The sequence below is a fragment of the Monopterus albus genome, unplaced genomic scaffold (assembly GCF_001952655.1).
Source record: "Monopterus albus unplaced genomic scaffold, M_albus_1.0 scaffold6.1, whole genome shotgun sequence".
Taxonomy (NCBI): Eukaryota; Metazoa; Chordata; class Actinopteri; order Synbranchiformes; family Synbranchidae; genus Monopterus; species Monopterus albus.
Window position 1 is genome coordinate 703,666 of NW_018127886.1, and position 18,036 is coordinate 721,701.

Consider the following 18,036-nt stretch of genomic DNA (forward strand, 5'->3'; position numbering starts at 1 on the left):
TCCAATCAGTATAATCAAACACAGCTGGACTCAAATGAAGGTGTAGAACCATCTGAGGGATGATCAGAAGAAATGGACAGCGCCTAAGTTAAATATATGAGTGTCACAGCAAAGGGTCTGAATACTTATGACCATGTGATATTTCAGTTTTTCTTTTTTAATAAATCTGCAAAAATGTCAAACATTCTGTGTTTTTCTGTCAATATGGGGTGCTGTGTGTACATTAATGAGGAAAAAAATGAACTTAAATGATTTTAGCATATGGCTGCAATATAATTAAGAGTGAAAAATTTAAGGGGGTCTGAATACTTTCCGTACCCACTGTACGTTTCCCAACACGCATGATATTTTGTGTGGTGTATTGCTTTTAGTAATACAAGTGGGACTGACCTATATAGTGCAAAAAGGACAGAGGACAAACCATTTCCTTTTCTGTCATGTGTTTGCCCTGCAGCAGTAACTGTCCTGCTCTCAGTCTAACTCCTCCATAGCTTTGGACTTATTTAAGCTAATCCTGATCCCTTTAACTATCTAATCAAAGACCTAATACGCTGGCAATGGGTTTACTGAGCGGTGCTGACATTGCCAGTTTTGCTTGCTATGATGCGCCACTTGTTGCCCCAACTGTGTGGTCTCTCCTGTCCTGTTCTTAGCCATCTCCAGGCTGGCTCACTAAGCTCCACACACTAGCCAGGTATAATGGGCGTGTAAAGGTAAACCTTAAAATCTGTGGGAGTGAGCTTGACAACTAACATCTGTCTTTTGTGTCAAGTCACCAGGCATTCCTTCAGTTTGTTCATTTCTCAGCTTCAAATGTTTTATTTGCAAAACAATAAAATCAGATCCTGTAAAGTAATTCCTCTGTCATTAATATTATCTTTGTTTTCTGTAGTAATGCTGTGATCTCGATGAAAAGGCTTTTATTGAAGCTACACAAGATACACCGAAGGTGACCTGATTATTTTTTACTAAATTTAAACACAAAAGCTACTCAGTAGCTGGGACTACTGTTCGCACACTGTTTCTTTCACCTGACACAGTGGAGCTGCCCCATATAGTTATGTGATCATTAACAAAAACAACCCCAGCCTACATTTGTAATAAAAAAGGGTGAGATTACTGCAATTCAATGATTTTAAATTTACCATAAATAAATATTTGTGTAATATTGTTTATTACTGTGCATTTACAACATTTACAACCCATTCTTTTAACAATGACATGGACATAGACTTACAGTACATTGAATCTGAAAGTGTAGTTGTTGTTTTTTTTTTGGTTTTGTTTTGTTTTGTTTTTGTCATGTGTCTTACTTGTTGAGGGTGGGTGATGCATTTACAGGTCAAAACAAGGTGAGCAAACTTGGGCAGCAGCTAACAGATAAAAAGAAACAAGTCCCAGGTCAGATAGCACTGGAAGCTACAGTTTTATAGTATACTAATTGAGCAGTTATACAGTACATATCTACCTGTATAGCACAGTTTGCACCTGAGCAATACTGTGTAGTTTGGTAGCAGATGGATTAGGATTAGTGGTTTGCACAGGTCAGGTGTACTGGAGCCTAAGTATGGTGAAACGTATAGTCCCTGAACAAGATGAAGGGATTAAGGAATGATGTCAGAGCCTGCAGCATTCTTGACAGTCCAAGAGCTAATTAATATGTTTGAACTGACCTCTGAAGTCATAATTTAATGTATACCTATCCAGTAGATTTGGACTCTGACCATAGTCATTATACAGCAATTGAATTATATTTCACTGGCCCAGTATAATAGTTTAAGGTAATTTAGTTAAATGGGCAATTGGTATTTCCTCATGAAATACAACAGAATATAAATATGTACTTCATTCATTTGACAGTACACTGGAGTCCTAGTTGTATATCAATATAATGTTGATGCCAATTCTGTTGTTGCACTGTTACAATGTTTTTGTAGTGATTGATTGTTAACAATTAAATGTCTCACCAATGCTTTTATTCCATGAAAGTACTTATTCTCAGTTGGATGAGTGAAACCAAATGTGTATGAGAAACAAATGTTTCATATTAGGATCAAATTCAGCAGTAATACAAACTGCTGGTATGCAACATGTGGACTCAGGCTGCTGTTTCATTGTACAGTACTGAGCTTGACTGTTTCAGGTCCTCTGTCACATAGCTGCCAAGTAAAGGGCTGTTTTTTTTTTCAATAAATCAAATTAGGTTTAATTAGACTTCATTCCAGGTGAACAGATATTGCTGTCTACAGACTGTGAGTAAATGAACAGTGATCTTGTCTTATATACAAGCTCTTCAAACTAGATTCCAGTGTGTGGGTGTCAGCTTCAGTGTCATCATCCTGTTTGACTATATTAGAGTCTCTGGGTTTTGTTTGTTTCTGTATGAACTTTCTTGTATATAATGTCTGATTGTTCTATTCTATGTGTAACAATAGGAGGGTTTATGTATGTGATAAATCCAAATATTTACATTTGCCCAGGTGAATGCTGGGTAAGCATGCTTGTATATGAAGAAGCTGCCAAATGCACTATGCCTTTGGCAGCTGGCAGTTGGGACTGAAACCTCAGTAGCGTGGTAGATACTTGGACGCCGCTCACTCATCATCTGTGATGATATGTGAAACTTTACAAGTCTTATAACAACATAAAGATTTTAAAAAATCCCACCAGACAGCTACATTTGATATCTGATTTACATATTTATAAATTCATGTAAACACTGCAAAGCTACAGTTAGTGATTAATAACCTTCAGTGCCATTGCAAACAAGCTGCATATTCCCCCCAGACCCCCCACTTCCATCTATTAACCCATCCCAAACACATGTATTCATGCTCTCGTTCCTCTGCACTTAATCGGGCCTCAGCTGGCTGCAAGAGGCCAGAGAAGTGAGTGGGAGTGTGTAGGTGCTATCTAAAGCCCAGTCATTTGTTCCTGTGCCAGTTTCGCGAGGTCAGCAACCTAGGACTACTGCTGCCCCATCTTTGGCTCAGGCTGTCACACGGTGCCTGGGTGCTGGACAGGCCCTTTATATAATCAAAGAGCCACTCCTTGGCTCACCTCACTCCCTCTGCATACAGTATGTCCTCAAATATGTGAGCACACAAACACACATTCACAAATATGTCCAAATTACCAGATTAACCTAAATAATAATAATTAACCTAATAAATTATAGTGATTGTTAGGTGTGTGTTATGATTACACATATTTTTACACAGGCAACTGTCTGGCTTTTAAGTGTTAACAGTGAGAATCACCTATTGCATTGATGGTATCTTGATCAATACACCTTTTCCCTGATTATTTTCATCAGACGTCTTTATTCAAACCCGTAGATGGACAGCTGATTATCATCCCTCATCTGTGCCTCTGCTGTATGCTGCTGAGCAGAGTGAAGGTGTGGTGCCTGCTCCCCAAATTTGTAAACAAGTCCTGTTCGCCTCTGCTACCATAGAGCGCTGAGCTACTGCACTCACACTCTCTATAAACCAGGATCAGTCCATCTAAGCCCCTACATCCAGGACAGGAGTGCACTGCTGGGGACTAATAGCTTGTTGTTAGTTTGGTTGAGTACAGTAGTTAAGTATTTTCTATGTGGTACATTTGGCTCACTGTAAAATACAGCTTTGTTAAAAATATTACAAGAAGAATAAAAGGTAATAATTAGCAATTGGATAAGATCATTTTGTACCTTTATGCATTAGATTTTGGTTTCTCAGCTTGTAACCATTGTCACTGTGTATATCAGTGGTGTATCAGACTATAGTGATGTGTTCCTGTGCTCATATTTCCTTGTGAAACTTATGAAATTTCAAATGCAGCTCTGACAGTATTTCACACTGAGCACAATGAACAACTTTGGCAAACTGAGACACTATTAATTAGTCAGTATGTAAAATATAATTTAACTTCATTAATTAAATTATACTTAATGTGTGTGCCCCTGACATGGAAGGAAAACATGTCTTTGTCCCAGACTGTGCAGATGCTGCCCTATTAATATATCTATTACCGCAGATTAAGCTTTAGGGGTTTACTAAATGCTGCTCAAAGCCCTGCTGCCATTTCAGGGTAGTTTTGATTGCAGCCTCGAATTTGACCTCAGGTCAAGTGCTAGAGTTGTTTAAATCTTCCTACGCCTCTGAGATCAAATGCTGGTGTATACAGCCTAACATCAGGACTGTATACAGGAAACTGCTAACAGTATTTATGACTATTTGCGTTTGACTTTTCTCACTCACTTTGATTTCTGAATCTTTCTACCTATAAAATAAACAGTTCACACATTTCTAGGAAGTTAAATAATATGTGAGTATTGACAAATATTGCTGTTGGTCTTTTAACCCTTGAACCTTTCTTTGAAAGGCAATGACTGATCAGTCCTCCACTGGAAATGTCAGCTAATCTGTGTCTGTGTTTGGGGCAGTCTCTCAGTGTTTAACACTTTTAAATTGGATTTTAGCAAATGTTGGCAATAAACCGTGATGGATAAACTGTGAAACTGGAGACAAAATACTCCATAAGACATAAACGTATCGCTATGTTGCACAGCTGATCAACAAACTGGAACAAAAATGCAGGAGCAAAGCTGTGAAATATTTTTATTTTCAGAATTTCACATGATTATTTTGTAGACTGAGGACAAGTTTGGAAAACTGCAGGATTGTTGAGCAACTATGCTAACCCCATTTAGATTCTATAAACATATCACAGGACTTTTGTTTATATGTAATATTTTGATTGAGCTATAGAAAGCTCAAGAAACTGGATCATATCTAATTGACTGGTCTGAGAACTTTACTGGGCCAGGTATATTTAACACAGGCTTCACTGGTAAATTGAATGGCAGTTTTTTTTTATTATTATTTAAACATTTAAACTTGCTAATAATGTAAAATGTGTACTACTAAATGGTGCACTTCATTTTTCGTCAGCAAGAAATATGTTTTGAATTTATTTTATCACACACTAACATAGTTTTAAAACAATCCATCAAAAGCTGTGTGCTTTATTATGTTGGTACCTGTGGCCCTCAAAAATATATATCTACAATTGTTTTTCATGCTTCATGTTGACATTTGTGACCAGCATTGTACAATGCATTTTATTATTGTTTGCTTTCTTCAGAATCTTGCAACAAAAAGCTTATACCAACTCAATTTTTTTTTTTTATAGCCAGTGGCTATAAAGTACAGCTGCAAAATCCCAACCTGCAGTAGTTTTTCTCTCAAGCTTTATTCCTGCACTCTATGCTGTTGATATGCTTGGGCCAGATAAGTGAAGAGATCATAGCCAAATTAAAACTTAGTATTTTGACCCCTAATCAGCAGAATTGTATTATGCTTGGGTTGCTTTACAAATATTAGTACCATGGAGATTATTAGAGTCACATAAAAATGTGCAGACATGGCAAACTTTTCACATTATTCATGATAAACTGCAATAAGGCAAAATTCTACTGGAAAGACAGATTTCTGAAGTATTTAAACGATAATGAATGGGGTTGTTGAGGCAATATACATATATAATCATGCAATAGATCCCATCTGTTTAGTATTTTTTATCATTAGAAAAGATCTGAGCTGTCAGGCTTAGTCTAGTACCACACATGCCACGAATGTTTTCTCCTATAACCCTGTGAACACCAAGTCAATCAGCACTTGATGCTTCTAACTTACTCTGCATTTCCGACCAGCGTTATGCACCCTACCACGCCTCTGAAATGAAAGGCTGCTCTTACATAACAGCATCTTGGGGTATGTCGGAGCTGTGAATGGAGCCTGTGACTGGCAAAACAGTTACGTTGCAAAGTTACGTACAAAGTTTGATTGAAGGAATAGGTTTAAAACCCCTGGAGAAATTAATGTAGCCATTCTCTGTCAGACTGACTGCGGTGAAAAGTGAAGCCAGGGACCTGCCAGGGTTTCATAAAAACTAGACTGAGCTGGAATGAGAGCAATCTCATGAGACTCTGCACGCTGAATACTAAATCCAAGTTATTTGCGCCGCTGATTGTTTGTGCCATAAATGAAAGCATGGAAGTACAAATCTTTCATTGTACATAGACTCAGATGTGTTACTGTGCTGAAAGTGCAACAAGATGGTTAAATTATTTGAACAATGATTAAAGAGCGAAAACTGCAGCATATTATGGCTTTGAAGCCTTTGCGCTATAGAGGATTGTGTGAGCCATCATAGATGGCATAGTTTCAAGAGTCTTACATGGTTTTGGCACAGTAACACAGGCCTTTGCATGATGTATCTGTAAGCAGGGAGGAACTGGTGCTAGCAAAAGCCCTGGCTGCCGGCTGAGTCCCGTCCCTGTGACACTGTTGTGAATGTCCGCAGGTCTGAGCCCTGAATATTTTATTCAGATTTGACCTGCAGGACTGCATGGGCTTTAAGCCGACATGGCCAGCTAGAATTCCTTGCTCTCTCTAACACCCCCCATCTCTCTCTCTGAATGACTGCATCAGTAAACAGACCTCAATAGACCATTCCTGATGCATTCTTTGCTCTCCTCCCTGTCCTCTCCTTGTTTACCTTGCCTCTGCTCTGCTCTCCTTCTTCTCTCCTCCCTCCTTTCCTCTCTCACTCTACCTCTCCTGCAGGCCCACTGCCCCAGTCTTATTCAACTCCCTCCTGCCAGACCAACACTACTGTACAGAGAAAACAGCCCCATCCGTGATTGATGAGCAGCGTCTGATGCAGTCCCCAAGATTGAGACAAACAAAGCCTCACAGCCGAGCTCTCCCAGATACTGCCTGCATTCACAGCCTGTGGTACAAGCAAGGTGAGATGGACAGAAGAATAGGAGAGAAAGACCCTAAGAGAACACATCAGGACCCCAGCATCCCTGCAAGCATCTACCTATACCCCACCACCACCCCCACCCCTCCTCTGGTCACAGCCACAGAGAGGATGGATTTACCTTCTGTCCAGGATTTCAGGCACTTCGTCATAGATGAGTCGCAGCTGCAACTCTTCCTCAGTCAAGGAGAGCCCAGGCCAGCTGAGAGCAGACAGCAAGGCGAAGGAACAGAGGAGGAATGCGTGTGCAGCCATTGAGACAATGAGAGGAGACTGCCGCCGCTTGAGCTCCGCTTCATAATCTGCTCTCCTAGCAGTGCCTGACTCTCAGCTCCTCTGACTGGCAGTCACCGTGGCCAATCCACAGCGAGCAGAGCCGATCAACGTGCGTCACAGTCCCCTCGCTGCACCCTCCCTCCTCCTCGCTCCCATCCTACTCCCTTCTCTGTCATCCTCCCCCTGCCTTTCTCACCCTCCTACATCCACTCCTGTGCTATCTTCTCATCCTCTCTTTCATGCACACATAGCCACAGGCAAGCCCCAAGTATAGACAGCAGCTAATTCTTTTTCACAACACATCGTATCATACCTAGGGACCCTACAAATAACACACTGAAACACATCCTTACACATACAGTATATCCAAATGCATGCTGGACATGCCTGTGTACACAAACACACTCTGCCACAGCAGCGGGCTCAGATACATGGACACACCTCTGTGGAAATTGACCTGGGAATGTCAAGGTCAGGTTGTTTGGGAGGATAGGTGGATGTTGACATGGCTACAGAAAGAGACAAGGATCATGACTGTATGACCTAGATCTTCAGTGCCACAATAGCAGAATTAATTCACTTGATCTATGTGTTGTTGTGAGCACTAAGATGGCCTGTGGCTGAGGAAATTGTCCACTGAGGCAGCAAATATGGATGACAGGAGCAGCTGAGCAGCCTTGGGATGAGATGGGAATGAGGGTCCAACCCTGACGGCTGATCCCATTTCCTCCGCATTATTAAGCCCCCATGCGTGAGACACCACAGGATCTTGATACATCCTCTCATATCAGATGATGTGATGATTTTCAGAGCAGAACATTAAGAGTGGTTATATAACCAAATCTTGTGATCTACTGTCATGGTTGATTATCACATTAATGTATGGCAATGATACAAACTAAAAAAAGTGGCTGCAGGGGAAGACTTTAAATTCCTCTCATTTTATCCCACAGGGATCTATTTTAGGTCCATTGTTATTTTGATAATATGCTGTATTAACGATCTTCCATCTGCATGTTATAGTGGTAACATGCAAATGTATGCAGATGACAAGGTAACTTATGTTCACAGTACAGTATGATACATGTTGCTTACAAACTTGGTTAAATCAATATTCCAATATCAATACTATTTCATGTAACAGCATGGTTAAAGCATGTTGTCTGCAACTAAAGGTGCTTCTAAGTTAGGAAAATTTGGTTAAATACATAGATATGTGTTGGATGTACAAGATAATACGTGGTTTGGCTCCTCCTCCTCTTACACAGTTCGTTAACAACACCAACTGCATTAAGTACAGCAAGAAGGAATTGTATCCTGCACAAGAATGAAACTGTACCAATATACTATCATTTGGACATATAATTTTCCCTATGAAAAATAATCTTTTGGCTAATTCTGGTGCATTTACAGTAATGTTTATTAATGCCCATTGTCCCTGTTAAATAACCTATTAAATTAAACATGCAATACTGTAAATCCAGTATCATTCCATATGCATGTGTTTGTGTTTGTTGGTAAGACAGCTAGAGTATCGCTGAGAGTATCTGAGGTTTTACAGTACATACAGTAAGACAAGGTGACTAAAAGCTGTCTCATTCCTCCATGTCTGTCTGCCACAGTCACTTCAGCAGGCTATTAGTGTGTCAGTCTACTGAAGAGAAAGTGCAAACTAGACTGTCACTGCTGCCATCATAGAGCAGCAGCATCACAAAACATCCTAGAAAAAGACATCCAAGTGTGACAACCTGGCCAGTCTAGTTTTAAGCAGGCTGATTTGTTTTCTGTCATGTAGCATGGTTTTAAGTGTTGTCTTGCTATTATCTAATACAATAGCCCTTAAGCTTGTAATAGCTATGTGTTGTTGAGAACATCAGGCGTGTCAGTCTGTGTTGGTGTTGCATTGGAACTGAATGAAAGGTGTGCATTTTGTGAGTTTGTGCTTTGCCCTGTCTTGGTGAGTCATACAGAATTTTACGAAAGAGATCGATCATACAGGGCTGGGGGGTTACTGTCTATTTATAGGTATGATCTCATATCCAACTTTTTAATCCTGGTTTTTATGCACACAGAGAACACTGAGGCTTACAACACACAAGGTGATGTAACAGGTTAGTGCAGCTTTAGATAGCTCTGCAACATGTTTATGATGCTATGTAACTGCTAATCTAACAGCGAGCATGAACATCTGATCTCTGCAATGTTGAAGCTGAAGCAGCCTTAATGAAAGAGCTAAAGCCTGTATTCATTAAGAGGCCTCTAGTATTGTAGGAGGGTAAGTACATCAAGTTAAGTACTTAAGTGTATTTAGTGTGTATTTAAGTGTGTGGGGTTTCTACATTTGTGTCATTGCATTAATGTGTTTGAGTAGTTCACAGTAGAAAAGACACATTAAGGATTATGTTGTTGTTTTTTATTTATTGGTATACTGTACATATTTGCTGTCTGTCACAACACTGTCCTCTGTAGTTCAATGCTTCTGTTGCCTTTTTTGCTGAGCTTGCTCTCTCCACACACACACACACACACACACACACACACAATCTTTTACCTTCAAGACAAGATCAATAAATAAGGCAAGCTGAGATGATTAATCACGTCTTATTTGTCATGAATACACAAACATCTCATCTTTCTAGTCCAGTGATTCTCATCATTCTCACATTTACACTCAAATGTGGGTATTTAATGAGAGATTGAACTCATGATCAAAATAAAAAATACAAAAAAGTTCCAATCCTGAATGCTGACTTTGCATTTAACTGCACAGTATGTATTTCCAACATTTATTAAAACATCCTTTATAAAAACTAGCCTATTTATTAAATATAGAACAATCTCCACTAAGAGCACATTTTGCTAAGATTACATAACATCCTTAAAAGCTTTCAGTGTGTCATTGCTTTATGTCATACAGGCATTGTCCCAGGCGATATGATAAATGGAGGACATATTATCTATTGATAAAATTGCAAAAAAAATTGTTATATAAAGCTAATAAATTAGGTCTTATTGTCTCTCTCTGTCAAGATACTGTTTTTAAAAACAAGTGATGTCTGCTTCTAAATAAACATAAATTCTTTCCATATAATTATATTCATTCATAAAATGATCCCCATGTAGTTTTTGGTTCTATTAAGCAGTAAAATTCCTGGAGTTGTTCTACACCTTTAAGTTGGCAAGATCAATCATGTGATACTACGCAAAGGAGAAACCCTCCACACAGAGTAAAGCAAAGATCTTATTGGCTGAAATGTGTGAATGGCTAAAGTTAATGATTAACAATCATGTCACAAGACAGGCAGTTTCATTCAGTCCTTGGTTTCTTTGACTGGCGCTATGCCAGACTGTGCCACATGAGGGCAGCCACATATAACCTAGCCATATGTCTTCAGTCCTTCAGAGAGATGAGCTTATTTCATGAGGCACGAAGCTAATGTAAGAAATGTGAAGATATGGTATAAAGGGAGATCAGCTCTACAATGGAGAAGAGCACTTCAAACCCTAAAACACATCTGCAGTGCAAAGTTGCTTTAAAAGTCTGTGCATGTAGCTCTATCAGTGAAGCAATAAATCAATCAACAAATTAAATACATTCACATTAACATGAGTAACACAGTACTTGTTAGTATGATAAGACAATTCAACACCAGATATTTAGTCTTACACTATGTCACTCTTCATGCTATTTAGGTGTACAGTTAACCGTTTACCTGGTCAAACAGCAGCAAGAAATCAGACGCAGCCACTCATGAGTTTCAAGTTCCCGTCCACAAACTAAGCACCTCAGGTGACAAACTTAGAAAGGAAAACAATGAACACTCAAAATAATACATTCCAAATGGCTGATATGGAAAAAAATGAACATTAAAGAACTGAAGTGGTTTTAGATCATAGATAGATGGTAACTAATTACTCAACACATTGCTTACACTGATGTCCTGATTTTGGCAGCCCCAGTTCAAATTTAATCTTCTGTCTAATACTCGTTGTTCCTCCCTCATCTCCTTCAAGACACAAACGCTTTGTTATAGTGAATGATGAAAGACAAGGACAGCCAGACACTCATTTTCTAGCTTTTAGATGCACTTTTAGATGTCTTTCACAGCATACCAACAGAGCCTTTGTGAGGACATCAGGCCTTCTAGACAAAAGCTGGCCAAAATCTAAACACAGTGTTTTATCTTAACTATGACCACTTTTGTTATTATTAACAATCTTAAACTGGCAAATATGTAGTCACGTGTCTACAATATTCCCATACCTGACTTATCTATCTAAAAGAAAATTGATAAAATCACAGATAATATCAGAAACACAGGTCTATCCATGTATCAAGTATAGACAACAACTATCATGTCTATGTTTATCTGACAGGCGTAAAGATAGCAATGATAATATTTCCTCACTTTGTTCACTGGTTGGATATAGAGTTATGTTTCCTTATGATTTGATTGTCTATAAACTAAATATAAGAGAGAGGCACCAGACTGTAATGAAGGAGAAGTAAAACAAACCTGTAAACAAATAAATAAGTCTCTATATAAATATAAACTCTAGAGTTGTCTGGTAACTATGGAGTTGGTCAGCGCTTTATCAATGCACACAAATATAAAATGGCAGTCCTGGAACAAATCGTTTGTTTTGATCTAGGATAAGCTTTATCCTCCCTGGTTTCTTAACTGTTGCCACAAGGCAAGAGAGTTCAAACTAACCGGAGATCAGCATCTAAAAGCAACCATACCAGTTTATAAAATGCGCATAAAAGAGAGAAGGCACAGAAACACAAGCCCACTGTGGAGTGGGGCAGCAGTTTTGGGGGGGGAGCAGACTGGATAAAGCTGTAGCTATGTCTGCTGGCAGCAGATGTGCTGCTCACAAGTTGCCAAGTCTCGAAAAAGAGCAGGGTTTCATATATTTGCTGTTTCTTTCTCATTGATTTTGTTGTGGACCTCTGTGTGGATGTGACCAAGTCGTCCATCTTTCTTCTCCTGGTTACGAGTGTGACCACAAACCTGTCAGTCACTCGGGGCATGATCAGTGAATGATAAAGCAAGAAGAGGTGATTCAGTTGTGTTCCTGTGGACAAAAGTGGCTTCTTCATTTGATCCATTGCATAAACTCCCTTACAGTAACATGCAGTGAGCACAAAAAACTGGTGTACATACAGTCGCACAACAAAGCAGATCTGCACTGTTTTCTTCCAGTTTGTCTTTCAGATTAAAATGAAGGGGGAAGCCACTCTTTGCTACAGATGTTACAGTATGCAGTCCCTTTATTATCCACCTCATCCTATTTCATCACACCTGTCTGCTCCTGTGTTGTTTCATTTGCTGCCTTTCACTGCAAAGGTTCTGTCTTTTCACCCTTGGTCACAGTCACATTTGCCACCATGGATCCTTTGCTCTCTTGACTTTTCTTCTGTTTGGCTGTGTCACCAGTTTTGCTGGTGCCACGCTGGTGGGCAGGAGTTGTTGTTTTCACAGGGATGGGGGCTTTCACCTGAGGCAGGTGGGGGTCTTCTCCAATGTTGACAGTGAGATTGGTGTAGAGAGGTTCCAGCTCTTTGGAAATGAGCTCGTAGGTCAGAGAGTTGAGGCCGTCAGAGCGCCAGTTGAGTCTGGTCCTTTTTAGAAGGTCAAACCTAAAAAAGGGAGCCATTATAGCATAGATTTGTGTGTGTATGTGTGTGCATTTGTTTGTTTGTCTCAGGGTTGGACTTTAAAGAATTGGTCTGACATTGATGGATGTTTTTTGCCAAGAGTTAGATCAGAGAATCAATAACACTGTCATATCTGTGTAATAAATATAAAGCTATATCCAGGAAACAGTTAGCTTAGCTTAGCTTAGCTTAGCATAAAGGCTTGATGAAGAGGGAAAAAATTACCCTACCACTATCCAAGGGTCAAAAAAAACATTTCTTGACCATAAGCAGTGATTTCCTAGAGTGTGGAGAGTTCACTAGAATTCACCTGCTGTTTTCTCCTGTTCCCTCTCTTTACGCTAAGTTAAGCTAACTGTCTCCTGGTTGCAGCTTCATTTTTATCAGACAGACATTAGAGTGGTATGGATCTTCTCGTGTAATTTTGTAGAAAGTCAATACGCATATTTCACAAAATGTCAAATTACTGCAATAAAAGTGCCACATGAAAGCAACCTCTCCATGAAATATAATAAAGTGGTGCTGTCACTGTAGGGCAAGGTTAGTCTTATATCTTGTCAAGATGTTACACTCCCACATGAGTGTGACTTGTGGTGCTAGAGCTGATTTGCAGGAGCTTGTTTTTATAATAAAAAAAAAAAATTCAAAAACATTTTTTAAAATCTGAAAACAAATGAGCATATGCTGCTTGAGGCAGCAGAAATTACTGGCACAAGAAATCAAGCGCAGGAAAATGTCCACCGCACACAAAACAGCCACAAAATATGAAACCTCACCATGTGGGGGGGTTTAAGACAGAATGGGTTGCACAGGCAAAGACAAAACAAACCTGATCCCTGTCTCCAGTAATAGCAACAAATATTAGTGGTGCAAAATGAGTGAAGAGAAATGCTTTCTTTCATAGTTTAAAAAAAGGCTCACTACAAAAAGGGGCAGATGAACTAGAATATCAAACCGGGGGAAGAAATGCTCTGAAATAATGTGTGCACATCTGTACCTGTGGGGATTTTGCTCATTGCCTCTATCTCCTTTATGCTTGATCATCTTGTAATGACCAATGGCCACTGGAGGGCGTACAATCTTCATGCCAGACAGACGTACTCTGGAAAAGGCAGCACACAAACGGGAGTCAACGTGAACAGCCGCTTAAAAGGATTAAAAGAATAAAACTGAAAACTAATGAGTCAGGTTAATATTAGATCAAAAAACAAAAATAAATTGATGCTTAATTACAGATTTTCTATTACTAGGGGATACATTTAAAAAACAGAATGAAAAAAAAACGAATTTTGGGTGACATAAAAGAATTACATACTTTCAAGGTCTACAGGTGGTAGAAAATACTGCAGTTCCTTTTTTCCATCTCTGCTGCTTGTATATCACACCAATCATCTAAATCAAATAAAACATGTAACTAATTTTGTTGTCACTATCCCCTATAAGATCATTTTGAAGTTGCAAACATCACACACAAATAGTGAAATATTATTCTAAGGTAGGGGAGATATTGTAGTTTTTTGTTTGTTTTTTTTCATGTTAAATTTGTGCACATTTTGGGGTTATCATTTTTCTGTTGCATCCAGTGCCTCTCATAACAGACTGGAGAGAGGGGACCGCAGCATAAATGAGTCTGAAGAGTGCTTGAGAAGTCTTAAGCACGCAGCCCAGCCCAAATCTGGGAGCCAGTCCATGCGAGCATACTCACTGAGCCCACTCCAAGAGACACACAGCAAAGCCACGGCAGAGGTGGGGGACATGAAGATGAAAGGTGATGTTAGAGCAGAAATGAAAAGTCAAAGAAAAGAAAATTTGTGAATGCGAGAACAAAGATGAATGAGCGAAGCAAATGACAGTGAAAAAAGAAGAAGTGACCATAAATGACCATGGATGAGAAACTGGTGCACACCCAAGCACATCTTACGTGTCAACATGCACAGTTCACTCTGTCATCATGCAGGGTGTGGACCTTTGCCACATTCACCCCCTCACCTGGCAGCAATGTCATCATCCTCTCCACCCCAACCCCAGTACTGGTTGGGGAAGCCATTCATCTTCATGTATTGGTCTGGTGTTACTGCAGACACCCCACCAAAATATTGTGGGTACGGCAGCCTGGGAGGGTCATATCACCAATGCACAATAATGGAATTGATGTCTCAGCACAATGCATTTAGAGAGAAGTTCGCCCACACATACATTAGCACAGATGCTTCTACCTGTATCTGAATTTGTCCATTGCCACAGACAGGTGTGTGGGGAACTGTTTGTGGCAGGTGTAGGTGTTATGGTCATTCTCAGGCAGCAAGTCAACATCATGTAGGAAGATGCAGCTCCAGTCTTCATCTCTGAGGGCTTCCCGCACTCCGGCGTTAAGAAGCTTGGCTCGGTTAAAAGTACTGTTCCCCCACTGAAGCCAGAGACAGAGGCAAAGGGTAATTTTTGTTTAGGAGAGAACATATTTTTCACTGACCGATATAAAAGAAGAACAATTTGGCACTATATTACTATGATGAAAGTTCAGCTGCACTGAAGCCTGAGGATGTATACTACATCCATCCATTCATCCATTATTTAAACCACTTATTCCTGAATAGGCTCATGGGGGTGGGGGTGGGGGCACTGGAGCCAATCACAGCTGACACTGGGAGAGAGACAGGGTTCACCCTGCACAGGTCTGCAGCCTATCACAGGGCTGATATGTAGAGACAGACTGTATGCTACATTATAACCTATAAATGTTTGTATTATGATATGAAATATGTCATTAATCTAAATTACCTTAGTGGCATCTACCATAGCAGGGCATATCATTTTGGTTTTATCTGCATGGGTTTTGAGATAATACACAGGTTGCACATGGTAATACACTAGCAAAACCCCAGTAGTACCCTAATACTACAACATTACAACATTAATATGCTGATAACACATCAGTAGTACAAAGAATTAATAACCAGTAAAATAGTATTATAGCAATGTTACAATAGTATTGTTACACCATTAACACCAGTATTATATAATACTATAGTATTAATGTCAGAAATATTTACACATGTATCACACCAGCTATATACCAGCATTACACTATTATTACATCAGTATCACACTAGAAACCTACTGATATTACATCAGCTTTGCTCATGGAGGTGCAAACTATCGACATCTACACTGAAAAGAACATATAGATAGCAGCATTTTAAACCAGCACACGCATAAACACTCATACATAACCTGACCTGCTGCACTATATAGATGCTATAGTGGATCTGCTGTCTTTGCAGGAAAGGGTGGAGGTGATAGAGCAGGGCACGGAGATGAGTCTGCCGGTTCCGGTACGGCACCACAATCGCTGTGTGGTGGCGAGGTTCACAGTCCGGAGGCCGGTAGCATCCGCCTGGCAACACTAATGGGTTCCTTTGTCTGATCTCCTCTAAAGATATAGGAGAGGAAAGATGGACGGACACAGGTCCGACTGGTGGAAGGCAAAGGAAAAAGTTATATAAAAGACTGTCTGGCTTTTGTCTGACCAACAGGTTAACAGAATACTTACCTTTTACAGTATATACATGTTTTACAACACATTTAACCCTTCTAACTCACCCAGCAGTGGGGATGGGATCTGGCAGTCTCTTAGTGGTGGTCCTGTGGCAGGGGGTCCAGTGCCAGAGTTGCGAGGCGGAGGAGGCGGTACTCCCAGATGACTCAGGTTGGTGTAGACATCGTGAGGTCTAGAGTAATCAAACTCCGGCTCTGTGGTGTGCACGAGAACAGACACGAGGCCTCTGAAACCCCCAAGGGAGAAATATAGTACAAAGGCAAACTGGAAACCCACCAGCAAGGCAAGGGTGCACGGGGAGTCCAGAGAGCGCCCACAGCACGCCATAATAGAGAGGTTACAGTGAAACTTCACAGGGTGGAGGAAGAGGTAGGGAATGAGCGAGGAGAGGCAGACAGAGAGGACGGGAAGCAGGTAGGGCGGCGTACAGGCTCAGGTGTGCAGATGGTGGGTATGTAGGAATGAAGCTCAGTCAGTACTGCCATCACCTCCTGACCATAGGTGTCACTGGAAGAAAAGAAGAAATTATTGTTATTGAATTCCAATGATGCTTTTTCTGATTATTGTTGTAATACACCAGTCTACATGTAAAGAACCTGCTTTTTAAGGATCCTATTAAAATCTGTCCTGGGCCAAAAAGGGCTCACTCCACCTCTCTCCTCTTCTGCCTCTTTTCACCATCAGCCTTTCTGTAAGAAAAAAAGACCTGAGCAATAACAATGCAGCTGATTTGTCTCAGTACTCTCTTGTGTAGTCCACTGGAAGATAAAATAAGCCATGACAAGCAGCTGCAAACGCGTCATATTTGCTTCTTTATTGAAAATCGTTTATTTCGAGCAGTGATATTTTCATGGGGCGTATATGGGGAGGCGCTGATGCCTGCGTATCAAAGTAATCCAACATCACAGGTCCCCCTATATTCGATACCCAGCCTTGCATTCATCACAGGAGGTGCTGCTGCATCTTTTGAGACAGGAAACAACATTTTTCTAGCTACCGAAAAAACAGATCACAGTAGAGGAAAAACGGCGCCACAGTTATCAGTACAGACATCGGTCCATCCAGGTGACAGCATATATCAACATCTATCATTAGGCCCATGCAGGCAACTACATTGCTACAGTGGTAATATGTCAGCAACATTTATTCGACACGATCACTGGGTATAATATTTAATCTTTCGGTCCCAAAGGCTCTTTCTTAATTTTCTTTTCCCTTTCTTTTCTCTTTCTCTCTCTAAACTCCACACAAGCTCCGCTGCACCAGCCGACTCACCAGCACATCCCTGCGACATTTCGAATCCAGCCTCCCGACTTCCTCTGAGAATCGACGGGCCGCTGGCCCCCGGGTGGACACGATGGACCAACCGAAATCGATTTTTTTTTTATGATGATCGTCGCTTCTCTTCCTCCTGATCCTTTATTTGAGGCGAAATCACTCCGTAGCTGCTTAGCGAGCGCTGCATACGGTTTTACGCGCAAGTGCATCGCCGCATATCCGTCCGGTGTCAACACAATCAAGTGCGCTCATAGAAACGGCTGGAGATGGGCTGGGGCGCTCCGCGGTGACGCGCTGCGCGGCATATTTGAAAATCCAATTATAATTCTGCCACCTATGAGTGGTTAATAAATGTATCTGACATTACAAAGCTTATTTTTATTTATCTAGGTCGAAAATAAGACAAGAAAGCTAGCAGGTAAAGCAGTATGGGGTTCATAATGTAGAACAT

The 18,036-nt window shown here is 40.4% G+C and overlaps 2 protein-coding genes across 2 annotated transcripts in view; both read right to left on the reverse strand.

Moving 5' to 3' along the window:
• atp6ap1lb (ATPase H+ transporting accessory protein 1 like b) overlaps window positions 1–7,161 on the reverse strand; it is a 12,798-nt gene extending 5,637 nt beyond the window's left edge. The window contains exon 1 of the mRNA XM_020615413.1: window positions 6,935–7,161. Within this exon, the coding sequence (XP_020471069.1) occupies window positions 6,935–7,068 (134 nt within the window). The 5' untranslated portion in view covers window positions 7,069–7,161. The remainder of the gene's footprint in view (window positions 1–6,934) is intronic.
• Window positions 7,162–9,524: 2,363 nt separating this feature from the next.
• Window positions 9,525–17,821, reverse strand: b4galt3 (UDP-Gal:betaGlcNAc beta 1,4- galactosyltransferase, polypeptide 3). The gene is made up of 8 exons (XM_020620749.1): window positions 17,583–17,821; window positions 16,904–16,996; window positions 16,352–16,814; window positions 15,988–16,223; window positions 14,968–15,158; window positions 14,741–14,863; window positions 13,749–13,853; window positions 9,525–12,733 (listed from the first exon to the last, which is right to left on the reverse strand). The coding sequence occupies exons 3-8, from the start codon at window positions 16,632–16,634 to the stop codon at window positions 12,430–12,432; spliced, it is 1,242 nt and encodes a 413-aa protein (XP_020476405.1). The 5' UTR covers window positions 16,635–16,814; window positions 16,904–16,996; window positions 17,583–17,821; the 3' UTR covers window positions 9,525–12,429.
• Window positions 17,822–18,036: the final 215 nt, after the last annotated feature.